We start from the raw sequence: 16712 nt of genomic DNA on the forward strand, positions 1-16712 counted from the left end.
AGAAAACCATTCTGAAACCAGAACTTGGAGCAGATGCCAGCCACGTGCCTTCCCAGCTAACAGAGGTTTTCCAGACGCCATTGGCCATCCTCCAGTGAAGGTACCCGATTGTTGATGTGTTAGCTTGGACACTTTTATGGCCTTAAGACTGTAACTGTGTAAGCGAATAAACCCCCTTTTTATAAAAGCTGATCCATTTCTGGTGTTTTGCATAATAGGCAGCATTAGCAAACCAGAACACCTGGGAACTTGTTAAAAATGCAAATTCCTGAGTCCCATCCAGACCTGCTGAATAGGAATATCTGTGAGTGGAGCCCAGGATTTGTGTTCTCCAGGTGATTCTGACACTCACTAATATTTGAGAACAACTGGCCTAAATGTAGGGCTCCCAAAATACATTTTCCTTTGCTGCCTCATTTAATTCCTAAGCTACAGCCTCATGCTTAATTACCAACTCCTGCTGCTTGTCATAAATCCTCTCCTTGGCAACTGCATTCAAGCACTGCATGTGGAAGGGAGGATGCTCAGCAATCACCACTGCCTTGGCTTACACAGAAAAAATGATCTGTGGGTTTCCTGCTCTTTCCTCACCCTTTACTGTTCTTTCCTTGGCTGCAGCTGCCACGCACAGTGGGGATGTACAGCCCTCGAGAACCAGTCCAACTGACAACCAAGACTCCTTGGCTGGTGGTTACTCACTGCTCTCAGCTCTTCTCTGCCAACCACCTGTGTGCACTCGGCCCTCACGTAGCCTCCTCAGTCCTCCCTCCATTGCCACATAAGTCTGTTCCTCAAGACGGCTGAGGTTGCCCCTGTGGACGTTCTGTGCTTTACTTCTGCAGTAGCAGCCTTTCTCACAGGGACGAAGGGTTAGGACTCACAAGGGTTAACAAGTGACGGCAAAAACTCAATGAAGAACTGAAAGGCAGCTTTGTTTTTTAAAGTTTTTTTAAAATTGTTTGGGTTGAAGGGAGATAAGACAGGGTGTTTTGAAAGTTTTCATGTTCTTTTCATTACCCAACCCTAAATTCTACCTGGTTGACACCTTCCTCTCTATCTGCAGAAGTTATACTTCTGAATTTGGCATTTCCAAAGGTAATGAGAGAGAGAAAGAAGAAACTTTACTGTCCATATTCATTTAGTTCCTTGTAACATGGACATGTGTCAAGGCAAATGGTTTCTTAAATTTCAGTAATTCCAGACAAATTATACCTCATAATAATAAAACTTATTTATTATATGCCACTATTCTCAAGGAAAAGATAGTAGTGTACTACTTTTCTTATATTTCACAATTTTGAACAATTTTTTCATCCTATCTTTTTCTCTTAATAAAATGCTCGATTAATAAGCCTACTTGGTAGTAGACTCTGGACCTGTTTGTTTATCAATCACTGCTGCACTGGTGTAGGAATTAGAGGACATCTGTACCCCTTCAACATCTCACGTATCCAAAAGTTGAATGAATGATTTAAGTTGAAGTTACCAAAAATACTCTTAAAGGAGTTTGGTGGGTAAAGCAGCTTTCAGCTATTTCTGTTCCCAAGATCATTCTTCCACTAAAGAACAACTCTGCCAGTTTGAAAATTACAGGGAGGTGACGTGCCATAGGCAAGCTGAAGAGAAATAGTGAGTTCAGTGGAGGCCCGGTGTTCTAGTTTGCTAATGCTGCCGGAACGCAAAACACCAGAGACGGATTGGCTTTTATAAAAGGGGGTTTATTTGGTTACACAGTTACAGTCTTAAGGCCATAAAGTATCCAAGGTAACACATCAGCAATCGGGTACCTTCACTGGAGGATGGCCAGTGGTGTCCGGAAAACCTCTGTTAGCTGGGAAGGCACGTGGCTGGCATCTGCTCCAAAGTTCTGGTTTCAAAATGGCTTTCTCCCAGGATGTTCCTCTCTAGGCTGCAGTTCCTCAAAAATGTTACTCTTAGTTGCACTTGGGGTATCTGTCCTCTCTTAGCTTCTCTGGAGCAAGAGTATGCTTTCAATGGCTGTTTTCAAACTGTTTCTCATCTGCAGCTCCTGTGCTTTCTTCAAAGTGTCCCTCTTCGCTATAGCAGCTTGCTCCTTCTGTCTGATCTTATACAGTGCTCCAGTAATTTAATTTAGACCCATCCTGAATGGGCGGGCCAACACCTCCATGGAAATTATCCAATCAGAGTCATCACCCACAGTTGGGTGGAGCGCAAAGAATTACAATCTAATTAACACTGATCTGTCTGCCCATACAAGATTACATCAAAGATAATGGCATTTGGGGGGGACATAATACATTCAAACTGGCACACCTGGGGTCTGAAGGAGACTCCCTAACCTCATTCATACCATCTATAATTTATCTCCTCTAGAACCAGAAAAATATTCTGGAGTTCTGCACTGCCAGACTCTATGACTCTTAGAACACTCCCCTGGAGTCTCCTTCCCCAGTTAGAAGAATCCTGAGCCAACACTACCGTCATTTGAATTAGTGCTGATACAGAGCATTTCTGTCCCACTGTATTGAAATAGGTAATGAGAGAAGGAGTGCTAAATCACTATCTTTTTAAAACACCTTTGCAGAAACAGCAAGGCCAATTCCCAAGTACAGAATAAATAAAAACTTTAGTTCTTAAAAAAAATAAAAGAAAGAAAAGCTCATCTCAGAATACGTTTTCATTTCACTAAAAAAGCAGAAAAAAATGCTAGCATCAGGATTGTATGCTTCTTGCTTAACACAGCCCCTCCGATTAAAGAAACATTTTATTGCTCTCTTCAACAGAGAGAACTTTCTTTCTCTCTCCCACAAATCTCTCCCAGAGAATGTACTGGTTTGTTTGATTACCTCCTTCAGATCCTGCACAACGGCTGTGAGCCTCTCATTTTCTGCCTGTACATTAGTGACCACCGCCCGGCTCTGCTTCAGTTCATTCTGCATCTCCAAGATCTTCCCCAGGTAGTAAGCTTCCTTGGATGCTGACTCCTGCAGAAGCGTCTCCTCCCGAGTCTCGCCATCTTCGGCAACTTTACGGTGGATGGAGAAGGACTGCCCAAATGCCTGCAGAGTGTATGAAAAGAAAGAATGTACAATGAAGTGCACCATAGCACTACTGAACAACTTTTGGGGAAATGCTTTGTTTTGCTTTATTTCTAAGAAAAGCTATTCTGCAAGACCTCCAGAAGCAACAATGCATATTTTATGTAACACACTAGTACTTCTAGTTGATGCTTGAAATAACTCAAATTTAATACGGAGAAAAAAACATATAATAACTTAAAGAAAACTTGAAAAACATTGCTGCTTGAGGTTATCATTTTTTAAGACAAATTCTATTATGAAGTAAGAGTGAAATGCTAATGAGCCCATCCAAATTCATACTGTCATCTTTGTTCTAGAAAAAAAATCCCAAAAATACTTTCAAGAAGGAAAACAATGATTTTCTTTAGCTCTCTAAACCAATAGCATTAAGGACAGGTCAATTATAAATAGGAACCTCAGCAGTAAAATCACCAAACAGCACTCATGTTGGCTGGTACTTCAAAAAGTTATTTCAGTGAAGTCTATAATAAAAAATATAAACGTATCTGCTCATTTGTACAATAAGAAACACAGGAAGAATAAACCAGAAATTAAATAAAGTTGTTACCTACAGAAGTCAGTGGAAACAGGGTTGAGTGAGTTTAATAGTGTACTACCAAAATTCATTTCCACCCAGAACCTCGGAATATGACCAAATTTGGAAATATAGTATTTGCCAAGGTAATTAGCTCAGTTAAAATTAGGTCATAATGGATTAGTGTGGGCTCTTAATCCAATGACTGGTGACCTTTAAGAAGAGGAGAGGGTGCAGACACACACAGTGAACAAGTCCATTGTAGATGGGGCTGAGAGTGGAGTGATGCAGCTACAAGCAGGGAATGCTGGGGGGTGGGGGGGTCACCAGACGCCACAAGAGGCAAGGAAGGACCCTCCCCTAGAGACTTCGGAGACAGCATAGCCCTGCTGACACCTTGATTTTGAACTATTTCCTCCAGAACTCTGAGAGAATGTTTTGCTGTGTAAGCCACCCAGTTTGTGGTAATGTGTTATAGAGGCCCTGGGAAATCAATACAGGGGTGGAAAGAATGGAAGAATGAAAATAAGATAGAAGGGATGAGGAAAGAGTGACACTTTTCTGAGCATGCCTTTTCATATAGTTCTGACTCTTAAAACCATAGTCATGGCTCACGTACCCCCCCCAAATAAATAATAATTAAAATTAACCATAATGGTGAGGGGTAAGGGGTGGTGAGAAACCCAAAACAGCATACAAACAGTAACAGATGAACCTAACTATATTACAAATGAACAACATGGCCACATTGAAAGGAGTAGGAAAGAAAAAAGCTAATAAATAATTTTGGAAAATGATATTTTTACTATATACTGTAAGGCTAAAGACAAAAAGAACTGTACTCAAACACCATACTCTAATTAGTAAATTTGTTTCTCACAGGGATTTGGGGATCACAATTCTAAAATTACTTCACATGCATACTAGAGTTGAGCCGATAAGTAAATAAATTATGGATAATGAGAGCCATGTTCCTCATTGTCAGAGAAAGTTTTAAAAATGAGGAAATGGGAAGTCTAGAAGGAAACCAGTCATGTTGGATTGTAATCAGAAGTATAAGTATGAATGTATGGTTTTTCACAGGTAGATAGATGAGATAGCTGGATGGATAGATAGATAGATACACAGATAGGTGGGTAGGTAGGTAGGTAGCGTATGTGTGTATATACACACACATATTTCCTAGCTCTGTCTGCTGAGAGGGCCTAGAAGTAACAACATTATCAGTAGCACTTAGCACACCTAGAATCCAGATTTTGGTTTCTAAATAATCAATCTCCAATAAAAGGAACCGGGACTCTCTGGAGAAATGGCTTATTCCAGGACTAGAGCAAGGAAAGTACAAGATAAGCTTAGCATATCTTGTGGGCCAAAAAGTAAGAAAATGCTCAAAAAAATGATGGAGATACGTCAAAACAACACAAGAAGTCTACCTGAAGGGTCTCCCCATGACCAAATCTGGGACAATTTGAGCAAAAAAATAAATAGCAATGGTAATGTACTATAATCTATACAATAAAATAAATATTCATGAGTCCACACTAATATATAAATAACTGAATAAATAAATGGGGAAGAAGGAAGAGCTCTTCCTTACAGAATTCCAATTAATAAATTTAGAAGAAATGATGGAAATAAAATATATTGTTATTTGGCAAACACCCCTGTAATAATTACTGAGGGAAGAACCATTGATGGAATCTAAAATTAATGGGTGACAGTATGATGAGAAGCAGGATATTTACATAGTCTCAAAGCATCTCTTCACAAGAGACATTAATTCAAAAGAGAAAAAACAGTAACTTTGCAGTGGAGAAACCTGGCAGACACCACCTCAACCAACTGAAGAAAAGTAAAGTCAACCAAATGAAGAAAAGTAAAGTACACCTGACAATAATGCACTGAGAATAGATCACTTTTGTGGTATTCTAATCAAAAACATATAAGCCAATTGTAATCACACACACACACACACACACACAACCAGACAAATCCAAAGGGACATTCTGCAAAATTACTGACTGGGACTCTTCAAAAGTATTAAGGTCATTAAAGAAAAAAAAAAAAGATTGAGAAACTGTACCAGAAATGGAGGAGACTAAGAAACATGACAATTAAATGTTATGTGGTATCCTGGATTGGTTTCAGGACCAGAAAAAAGACATTAGTGAGACAATGAGCAAAACTGGAATAAGCACTTCAAATTGGTTAATAGTATCATATAAATGTCAAGTTCTGGTTCTTGTAATTGTACTCTGGTTATATATAAGATGTTATCATTTGGCAAAGCTGACTGAAGGGTGTAAGGAATTCATTATTATTTTTGCAACTTTTTGTAAGTCTCAAATTATTTCAAAGTAAGAAATTAAATACATGTAATTTTTGACCAAAAGTTGTTGAGAGATCTGATAAAATACTGGCACACAGAGTTATGGAAGAACATACAGTCACAAAATCAAAGAGGAATCATATTCAATTAGAAATACTGTGGCTTTATTGTCTAACTTCAATGATTTTATTACATTTTTCTATTTAAGATGTCATAACATAATGCTTCAGTAATACAGTCCATGAAAAGATAAGGCCGGAATTAATCTGTGAAACTCAGCTTCACATCAATTACAATCCTGAAGGTAGGAAGGTACGTTCATCTCTGCATGGGATGCATTAATGTTAGGAGGACATAGCGTGATTTAGCAATTTTAAAGATAATCACGTGCTCCTCCCCAAATTTTATTTAATAGAAACAGAAACTTTAGAAAATAATGACCCTGAAAATCCCGGGTGAAATATCTTCCTTAGTGAAATATCTTTCTCATAATGCTGACACACATCAACATCAAAAGACATTAATTGAGAAATAAATATTACGACATAGATGTTCATCTGCACAGGGTAGAATATTCCTCTCACTCGGCTTATTGTGTCCCCAGACAGGAAGTAATTCTTATTTGAGTAGCCAGATTCCCACATTTGCTAATAAGCACATAGACTCATGAATAGATGAATAATTAACTTTAGAAGTGATGTTTACTTTGCTTTTCCTTCAGTATCCACCAGATTCTGAGAGGTCAATTCTGAATTCATCATCTACTAATGAACCTTTTGAGGGGTCTGGCAGCACGGTCTCCCCACAGTGTCCTGGTGAAGTCTTCAGTAGACTCTCATCCTGACAAAGGGAACCTGACTATATGGTCAAGTATAGGTAAAATTTTAAATTAGCATGACCTGTGTGCCAAGCACCTCAGCTAGCTTCTTTATCACAGCTACCATATAGGGAAAACGGGAAACATCTGCCCATGGGGCCGTTTTCTTCATTCTACCTGAGTAAAATCAATAGACGTACGCATTCTAGGGCTCTTATGCTATCCTCAGCACATGTGCAATGTTCTCATGGCCCTGCAGCAGAAACAACACTTAAGGTCTTAATAGCAAGTGAATTTATCTTTTCCATGAAAAGATCTTTGGGCATGAAGTTTTCAAAAACTGTACTCTGAATCCAGCACCCAAGGAAATAAAAAAATTCAGATATAGACTGTGATGGCTAGGTTCATGTGTCAGCTTGGCCAGGTTATGGTGTCCAGCTGTTTGATCAAGAAAGCAGTGGCCTGATTGTTGCTGTTAGGACATTTCATGGACTTAAATCATGAGTAAATTGACTGTAGCTATGGCTGATTACATCTATAATCAATTGAGGAGATTGCCTTCAACCATGAGAGAAGTCTCACCCAATCAGTTCAAGGCTTAAAAAGCATAAGTGAAGATTGCAGCAATCAGAAGAGAATTTCCATGAAGTTTTCAAAAATTATACTCTGAATGCAGCACCCAAGGAAATAAAAAATTTCAGATATATACATATAATAGTTTTCAAAAAAAATCAAGAATTGAAATTATAAATATAAACATTTTGATGAATCCTAATTAATATTTATTACAGCTCAGAAACCTTAACTGAACATATGGTTTCCAAGATTAGTCACTATTTTCATGAAGAACTTGGCTCTGCACTGGACCTGACTTGAAAAACAAGGAAAGTATATGAAGTTAACCAAGGACATTAACCATATATATATTTTTTAACCTGAAATAGCAAAATAATACTAATCCGGCAAGACTAGAGAAACCTCATGATCTGCATTTCAAACCCACTGAGAATGATCACTACTCAGAAAAAAAGTCTTTTTAGAAAGGGAAGGTGAAGGAGACAGCATTCCTATTTTACTTAATTTCAGTTGTCAGTAACTGGAATTGGATATAACAACCAACCGACATCTATCGTCTGACTAATTGTTGCAGATGATTTAGCAGACCTGTCTGAATCTGCCAGGTACCCTCTCCTCCAACACCACGCCAAGTGTATGCTGACAATCCTAGGCCCAAGAAGAGAAACTACCTTTTTCAAGGTTATTAAAGCTGCATCTTGGTTGGAAGCACAGAACTAGCATCAATGTCTATTTATAGGCAAATGTAGAGTAGTCATACATCTAGTAATATTTTCTTCAGATAGAAAATTCCTTTTAGGTATTGCAATCATTTCATGGACAATTTTTATTTGAAATTATGGAGGTAAATTGACATTTCTATGTATTTTTTATCTGAAATTATGGAGGTAAATTGGTGTCTCTATACAATTTTATCATTTATTATGATTTCTCACCTTTCATGTAGCGATAATCGCCAATCTTACTTTTAATATATTCCATCTCAATGTACCACTGCTGCTTAAAATTGCATAGCAGAGTAGGTCTAATTAGCTATATAATAAGTAGCTTGCTTTCTCTTTCTATTCACATGACTCAGTCCAAAGAAAATACTAAGTTTGATATTTCACACTTTCATACTCAGGACAGTATGTTAGCTGTTAAGGAGAATTCTTCATCCTCATTCTCCTTTAGAATATGAAAAATAAAAGAAATAAAAGTTTGGCTAATAAATGTAAGGTATCACTTTATCTTAAAAGTATGTATCCCAAAAAGAAAGATATTGCATGTTACCACTAATGTGAACTCTATGCAAAATGCAAAATAAATGTTTTATATTTTAGAATGTGGGGACCTAGAGATAGCAACTAGTGAGGGGGGAATGATAATCTAATAAGAACAGATAAGATATTGAGAGTAATGATATGGGAATGCTCAGGAATGACTATGGTTTTTAATTTTCTTGGAGTATGGTAAGAACATATTGGAAGCAATGTAGTTATTTTAGGTTATTTGTTCTTCTTATTTCTTTGTTTTGTTTGAATTGTGTTTTTTTTTTAATTTTTTGATAAAGTATTACAAAAAAATGTGTCCTTGGTTACAGAAGAGTCATTCTTTCATCTTAAAAACTGAGGCAGAAAAGTAAACGTTACTTCTAAAGATAATTACTCAGTTTCTCATGAGTCTTTGCTTATTAGCAAATGTGGAAATCTGAAAAATACTAAAATTCATTCATTCTTCCATTTGTTCTTTCTGCAACAAGTATTTACAGAGGATCTGTACTACATCAAGCACTGCTTTATACACTAAGGATTCAGCAATGTTTTAAGAAAAAAAAAATCCCTGCCCTCCAGAAGCACACTTTCCAGTGGAATGTACACAAATAAATCAGTGTGCAGCATAACGTTGGAAAAGTTCTAAGGAGAAAATGAAAGCCGAGGTAAGGGCCTCAAAGAACACTGCCCAATATAACGTTCTGTGACGATGTGTCTGTGCTGTCCAATACATTAGCCACACTGGGCACCTGAAATGTGGCCAGTGTGACCAAGGAAGGGAATTTTTTCCTTTAGGTAATTTAATTCATTTTAACTGCCACATATGGCTAGTGGCTGCTGTGCTGGACAGAGCAGGGATAGAGGATAACTCAGGGGTGGAGAGGGCCTCATTTAGGGAGGGGGTCAGAGGTAAGGGGGACCTTTGAGCAGAGAACTGAATAAAGTGAGGACTTGAAGTAGAAACTGGCCTTTCCTCAGAGGAGCAAGCCTAAATTTAAGCAAGAATTACAGCATTGCCGTGGCACTTCATTTAAAGACTATTCAGTGGCAGTTCTTTAAAGTCTCTACCACAATCCTTTAAGATCTATGTGCTCCAGGGAATATTTAGACATGACTTAACTTGCAGGAAGGAAAGGGATGGCAACTGACCTGTCACTGTAAACCATCCTCTCCAATGAACTAGTTTACCTTCTTTAAACATATAATAAAAATTATTTGACCAATTATGTTTCCCTGTTGCCTTGGCTGCCAGGATATTCAGCAATAAATTGCTCAATAGCAAAACCTAAAATACCTTAAGGTTTGGTAAAACTACTTCCTGTTTTCTCTATACTGTTTTGAGTTTTTATTGTATTTATTCCATTGTATTGGTTTCTTTTATACTAATCGACCTCAAATAACTCTGAGTAGAGAGAATATGAATCATAATCCTACAAAATGGTCAAATGATATTTAATTATTCTTTGTTTTAAATTAAGAAAGTCCATGTTAAAGAATGGAGTTTGAGAGTTCAAGAGGAATAAAAGCTCTTCTAAGGATTCATTCTCATTCTGTGGAAAAACAATGAGCCCAAAAAGCTCATAAAGCTTTTTTCATGAAGTGCAAAAAATAGGAAGAACCTAACTAAACTTGTTAGAGGTGTCTAAGAACTGTTTCCAAAATCACTATAATTCAGCAGCAGTGTCTTAGAGGGTCTGATCCAATCAGAAAACAAGGTCTCATTGGAGGAGAGCCAACAAAAGTACCCAGGTAGAAGAAAGCAATTCCCAGGAGACATGGGGTTCAAAGGTTATTAGGAATCATAAAGTTTCCTTGATAGTAAGAATCAAGCCTGACCCTTGAAAAGGCAGATGTACCCATAAGTGGGAGAGAGGTTGAACAACTTAACTAACTGCTTAAAGCTGGACAAGGACATTCTGTGTTTCAGTTTTCTCATCTGCAAAATGGAGATATAGCTGCTATCTCAGTGCACTGTTGCAAGGCTTAAAAGAGAAAATCTATCATTTGGAACAGTCCTTGGTACAATTAGAATAAATGCTCAATAACTGTTAGCTATTATTAACAGAAAGAAGATGTGCTTCGTAATCAAATAGATTTGGGTCCAAATCTGCCTTCCCTGCAAATTTTGGCAAGGTTTTTAGCTTTGAAGTCTTGATGATCTCATGTGTAAAATGAGAATAGCAACATCTGCCTTAAAGTTAAGGATAACTTAGCCCTAAAAGGTAAGAATATCAGATAAGAGGTATAGAATCCAAAGCAGAATGCCTTGGACACAGTAAATGCTTATTAAATACCATTTCCCCTCCCCTTTTCTCCTGCCTTTGTAAGTCTCAGATCTGACACTGGCAGGCTGTTGCTTCCTCTGGTGTAAAGGTTTTCCTTGGATTTGTACATGAAGCCATTCACCTTTCTGGAGAGCAGCTCCTACACATTTCTGAAACACTAAACCTCGTACTAGAAAAGGAGTGCTGATGCATCTTTTTTTCTCCCAGTTTAAGCCATTGAAAATGTAAAAATACAGAGAAATTTCTCTAGACACAGGTTCTGAAGGTTTATTTTAGCAAAGAATTCAATTTTATCTTCTTTTAGGAAGAATTTCCAACACTTTCTTTGCTTCCCCCATCTTTTCTGGCTTTTAACCTAACTCCTACCCAATTATAAATCCCATCCATCTGGGAAATCTGTGATATCTGATTACCAATTTTTGATTCTCATGTTGTATTCTGTAAACCATTTTTCAATTATCATAAACATAAAATATATGTATTTTAACTTGAGACTGATTATACTTCTTTTAACAATCTGTAGCATATTCTTAACTGATTCAGTCATCATATTATATGCTTTCAACACACCATTCTAATGGATAACATATGTTCTATACGTTTGAACTAAATATACTGTGAAGATCTGGTTTAACTTCCTTGATTTTTCCAAATGTGATGCCTAATAGCTTACAATTCAAATACGTATATACTTAAAGCCTGGATTTTTTTCTATCTTTGTCAGTTTGCAATGGCTGCCTTTTGTCTTGCTTAACAGATTCTCTTTTTATCTGTTTAATAAATTTGGTTGTTATGTAATTAAATATACACAGAAGAAAATTTATAACAAAATATAAGCACAAAAAATAACATCAAAATGATTTCCTAAAATTTAAGAACTACACCATGACTAATTAGCCTCAAAAGTCCCTGTATGTCCTTCCCTGGTTTTATCTGTCTCACCGAACCCTACCCCTTCCCCAGGTAAACACTCTTCTAAATTTTATATTCACCATTTTCTTGCTTTCCTTTATAGTTTACCATAAATGCATGTATCCCTGAGCAATATATTTTTAATGTTGTTTTTAAATTTTATATAATGGAATTATTCCATATGTACTCTTTTGCAATTTTTTAGCTCAACTCTAAATTGCTACAATTTACTCATTTTGATTAAATAGCTCCAGTTCATCTATTTTTATTGTTAATAATTAGTCTGAATAAACATATACCTCATTTTAATGACCCATTCGTCTGTCAATGATGCTTGGATTGTTTCCAGTTTTTTTTCTATTACAAACAACACAACTATGAACATTCTTGTACATGTCCCTGGGTTAGTACTTCCCAAGATACACTCAGGGAAGGAACAATTTTAAATATTTCTAATCCTTGGTGGACTCATGTTTTTGCAAAATACAATAAAAATAAATTACTATAAGCATACACCTACATATGAACCAGCCATTCCATTCCTAGGTATTTATTTACACAAGAGAAATGAAAGCATATGTCCACAAAAAGATTTGTGTCCATTCAAATATCCATTAACAGGTGAATAAACAAATTGTGGTATATCCAAACATTGGAAGACCACTCAGCAATAAAAAGGTGCAAACTGCATATATGCAATATGGTTCAATTGCAAAAAAAAAAGTGCTCAGTAACAGAAGTCAGATAAAACAAGAGAACATACTGCGAGGCTTCCATTTATGTGAAATTCTGGAAAATGCAAACTGATCTACAGTGACAGAAAGCAGATTAGCGGTTGCCCTGGAGAAGGGGCAAAGGTGTCATGAAGGAATGTGAAGGGACAAAAGGGAGGGATTACCAAGGGGTACAAAAGTATTGGGGGGGGGGAACAGATATGTTCATTATGTTGGTTGTGGTGATGAATTCATGGGTGTATATATATGACAGCTAAATTTATCAAATTGCACACTTTATGTACAGTTTATTGTATGTCAATTATATCTCAGTAAAGCTATATAAATTACTAGAAAAACATAATGAGAAAAAAAACACATACACAATACAAGCCCCCATTTTTAATTTTTAAATTCAACAGACATAAAACCATATTTCAATGAATTTAATTGGAATACACATAAAAGAAAAAAGAAAAGGATTATTAAAACTACCATTATTCACCACAATATGAATACAGGTGATTAATATAGACTATATTTAACTTAATGCAGACCTGTAGCAAATAATTTGCAAACAGCACTGGTCCATGTATAGGTTTGACTAGCATTACCCTAAATCATACATGAAAGAATTTCTCCAGCTGAGGTTCACTACCCTTGCACATGTTACAGTCTGAGAGCTTTCTAAAAACACTGACACCTACTCCAGCTCCAAAAGTTCTGAGGTAACCGGGCTGAGACAGAGATTCCCAAACATTCTCAGCTCAAGGCATACTTGGTATCTCAATAACTTTTTTCTGATGTCCCCTAGGAGAAAAGAAATCCCTAACAGTTCCATTTATTAAATAGTTACGTCCAAACAACTTAATTTTTTATGTCCTAACAACATGTTCAGCTTTAGAAAAAAACAATACACATAAATTGAAAGAAAACTAAATTATTTATTTTATTCTTAAGTGAGTACAATTACTTACTAATAGGATGGGATGTGTGTACCTACTGGGTACCACACAACTTCTCAAACATTGGAATCAGATTGGATCCTGCCACCCATCACTTTCATGTGATATTTGCTTTTAATTCTTTTAAAGCAATTTTATTGAGATATATTCACACACCATACAATCCAACTAAAGTATACAATTAATGGCTCACAGTACCAGCACAAATCTGTGCATTCATCACCACAATCAATTTTAGAAAATTTTCATTACTCCAAAAAATAAAAAAGAAAACTTTCCATACCCCCTTACCCCCTATTGTTGACCCCTAGTATTGGTGTGTTATATTTGTTACTGTTGATGAAAGAATATTAAAATATTACTGTTAATTATAGTCGTAGTTTACAATAAGTACATTTTCCCCATATACCACTCTATTATAAACTCCTCGCAATAATGTTGTACATTTGTTCTAGTTAATGAAAGAACTTATTTCTATTTGTACTGTTAATCACAGTCATCATCCACCACAAAATTCATTGTGTTACACATTCTTGTTTTAACCTCTAGCTTTCCTTCTGATGGCATACATAACTCTAAACTACCCCTTTCCACCACATTCACATACAATGTAGCACTGTTAATTATACTCACAATAATGTGCTATTGTCACCTCTATCTATTTCCAAACGTTTAAGTTCAACCTAGTTAAAAATTCTGCACATCTTAAGCAACCACTCCCCATTCTCTAGCTTCATTCTATCTCCTGGTAACCTGTATTCTAGATTTTATGTCTATGAGTTTACATATTATAATTAGTTCTTATTAGTGAGATCATGTGATATTTGTCCTTTTGTTTCTGACTTATTTCACTCAACATACTGTCCTCTAGGTTCATCCATGTTGTCACATGTTTCAGAACTTCATTCCTTCTTACTGCTGAATAATATTCCATCATATGTATATTACCACATTTTGTTTATCCATTCATCTGTTGATGGATACTTGGGTTGTTTCCTTCTTTTGGCAACTGTGAATTATGCTGCCATGAACATCGGTGTGCAAGTGTCTGTTCGCGTCCCTACTTTCAGGTCTTTTGGGTATGGCATTTGCTTTTTATTACAGCAACCCTGAAAACCAAACTTGCATATTAGAAAAGAATGTAGCAGTGTAACATCAAAACTACGAACTTAACTTTCATGAGTTAGTAGTTCACACCATGACCAACAGAAGCCAAGCATCACTGGGGTTCCCTCAGAAATTTAAAACATCCCACGGTGTTCTATGGGTTTGCTTCAGTGTCCCAGAGCCCTTCAGCACACAATTTGGGAGCCACAAATCTGGGCTAAGTCTCCAGGAAAGTACTTCTGACATACTTGTTTTGAGATTCTACTGTATGGAAGGGTTGAGAACCATTGCTCGAGGATATGAGCCAGGAGCTGAATGGCAGGGTTGTATAAGACAGAACTGATTCACATTCCCTATAAAAGGCATGACAAATCCCAACCCCTAGTCCTGGGGTGTGAACTCATTTGTAAATAGGGCCTTTGAAGACATTATTAGTTAAGGTGTGGAATCGTTTGTCAATTGGTCTTTGAAGATCCTATTTAGAGGCCAAATTGAATCAAGGTGGGCCTTAATCCATATGAATGGAGTTCTTATAAGCAGAGGAACTTCAGACAGTCAGAAGTCAGGGGAAAACAGAGGAACAGATAGATACAAGGAAAGAAAAAGATGCCATGGGATAGAGGATTACCAGACAGAATGCTACAGACTCGGAGGAAAAGTGAGCCCTGCCAATACCCTGATGTTGGACTTCTCGACTCTGAAACCATGAGACAATAAATTCCTGTTTGGTGGTATTTGACATGACAGCCCTGGCAAAATGAGACAGTAAGGGAGCGCCCGTCCACTTTCTTGATAATGCCGCAGTTACCCAAAATGGCCACACTCATTCATGCTGCTACCAGCAGTGCCCAAGACCCCTGTTGGTCCACATCCTAACTGCTGATTTTTTAGACTTTAACATTTTTGCCACCTGGGAGTATGAAGTAGTATTACGTGACGGCTTTAATTTGCATTTCCTTGATTACTATTGAGGTTGTGCATCTTTTTAAATTTTTATTGGCCATTCACAATTCCACTTATTTGAAGTTTCTGTTCAAGGCTTTTACCCTTTTTTTTCTCAAGGGTGCTTTTTTCCTTATTAATTTGTCAGTTATACATATGGGAAATATCTTCCTCCAGTTTATGGCTTGTTAATTCATTCACTTTACAGTGTCTTGTAATGAAATTAAGTCCCTCTCTCTAAAGGACTGTTTCCTTATTTTTTTCCAGTTACATGGACGGCAAATATCTTCTCCCAGTTTGTGGCTTTTTTCTCCACTATTTTAATGATATCTTTTGATGAAGTAATATCTCAAAATTTAATGGAGTTGAATTATCAAACTTTTGCCTTATGGCTAGCACTTTTTGCTCTCATTTAAGAAATCCTTTCTTCTTCTAAGGTCATAAAGCTATTCTCCTCTATTTTATTCCAAAAGTTTGAGTTTTCCCTTTTATATTTAAGTCCCTTAATCCACTTTGTGGTGGTTTGGAGCTATGAACTCAAGAAAAACATGCTCTTAAACTTAATCCATTCCTGTGGGGTGAACCCATAATAAGTAGGACCTTTTGATAAGGTTACGTCAGTAAAGGTGTGGCCCAATTCAATCAGGATGGGATCCTATTACTGGAGTCCTTAATAAGCAGAAAAGACATAGAAAGCCATGGGAAGCAAACAGCTAGAGGTCAGTGGAACCGGGAAGAGAAGTGGGAGGCCAGGAGAGACTGCCATGTGCATTGCCATGTGACAGAGAAGCCAAGGACCAAGGATCACCGGTAGCCAGCCCCAGAACTCCAGTCTTTGGGAAGAAAGCATTGCCTTGATGATGCCTTGATTTGGACTTCTCCTAGCCTCAAAACCATGAGCCAATAAATTCTGGTCATTTAAGCCAACCTATTGCATGGCATTTGCTTTAGCAAGGAAGAAACTAAAACACACCTTGTGCCGGTTTGAGTGTATTGTGTCCCCCAAATACCATTATCTTTGTGGTCTTGTGTGGGGCAGAAATTTTGGTGCTGGTTAGATTTGCTTGGAATGTGCCCCACCCAGCTGTGGGTGATAATTTTGATGAGGTGTTCCCATGGAGGCGTGGCCCTGACCATTCGGGGGTGGGCCTTGATCAGTGGAGCTATATAAATGAGCTGACTCAAAGAGAGGGAACGGAGTGCAGCTGGGAGTGAT

The 16712-nt window shown here is 37.2% G+C and overlaps 1 protein-coding gene across 5 annotated transcripts in view; it reads right to left on the reverse strand.

The window, feature by feature from the left end:
- BICD1 (BICD cargo adaptor 1) overlaps positions 1-16712 on the reverse strand; it is a 311166-nt gene that overhangs the window by 153880 nt on the left and 140574 nt on the right. For all 5 annotated transcript variants that reach the window (XM_037846188.1, XM_037846190.1, XM_037846189.1 and 2 more), the window contains exon 2: positions 2829-3041. In XM_037846188.1, the coding sequence (XP_037702116.1) occupies positions 2829-3041 (213 nt within the window). The remainder of the gene's footprint in view (positions 1-2828; positions 3042-16712) is intronic.

The sequence above is a fragment of the Choloepus didactylus genome, chromosome 8, assembly GCF_015220235.1.
Source record: "Choloepus didactylus isolate mChoDid1 chromosome 8, mChoDid1.pri, whole genome shotgun sequence".
NCBI classification, from domain to species: Eukaryota; Metazoa; Chordata; class Mammalia; order Pilosa; family Megalonychidae; genus Choloepus; species Choloepus didactylus.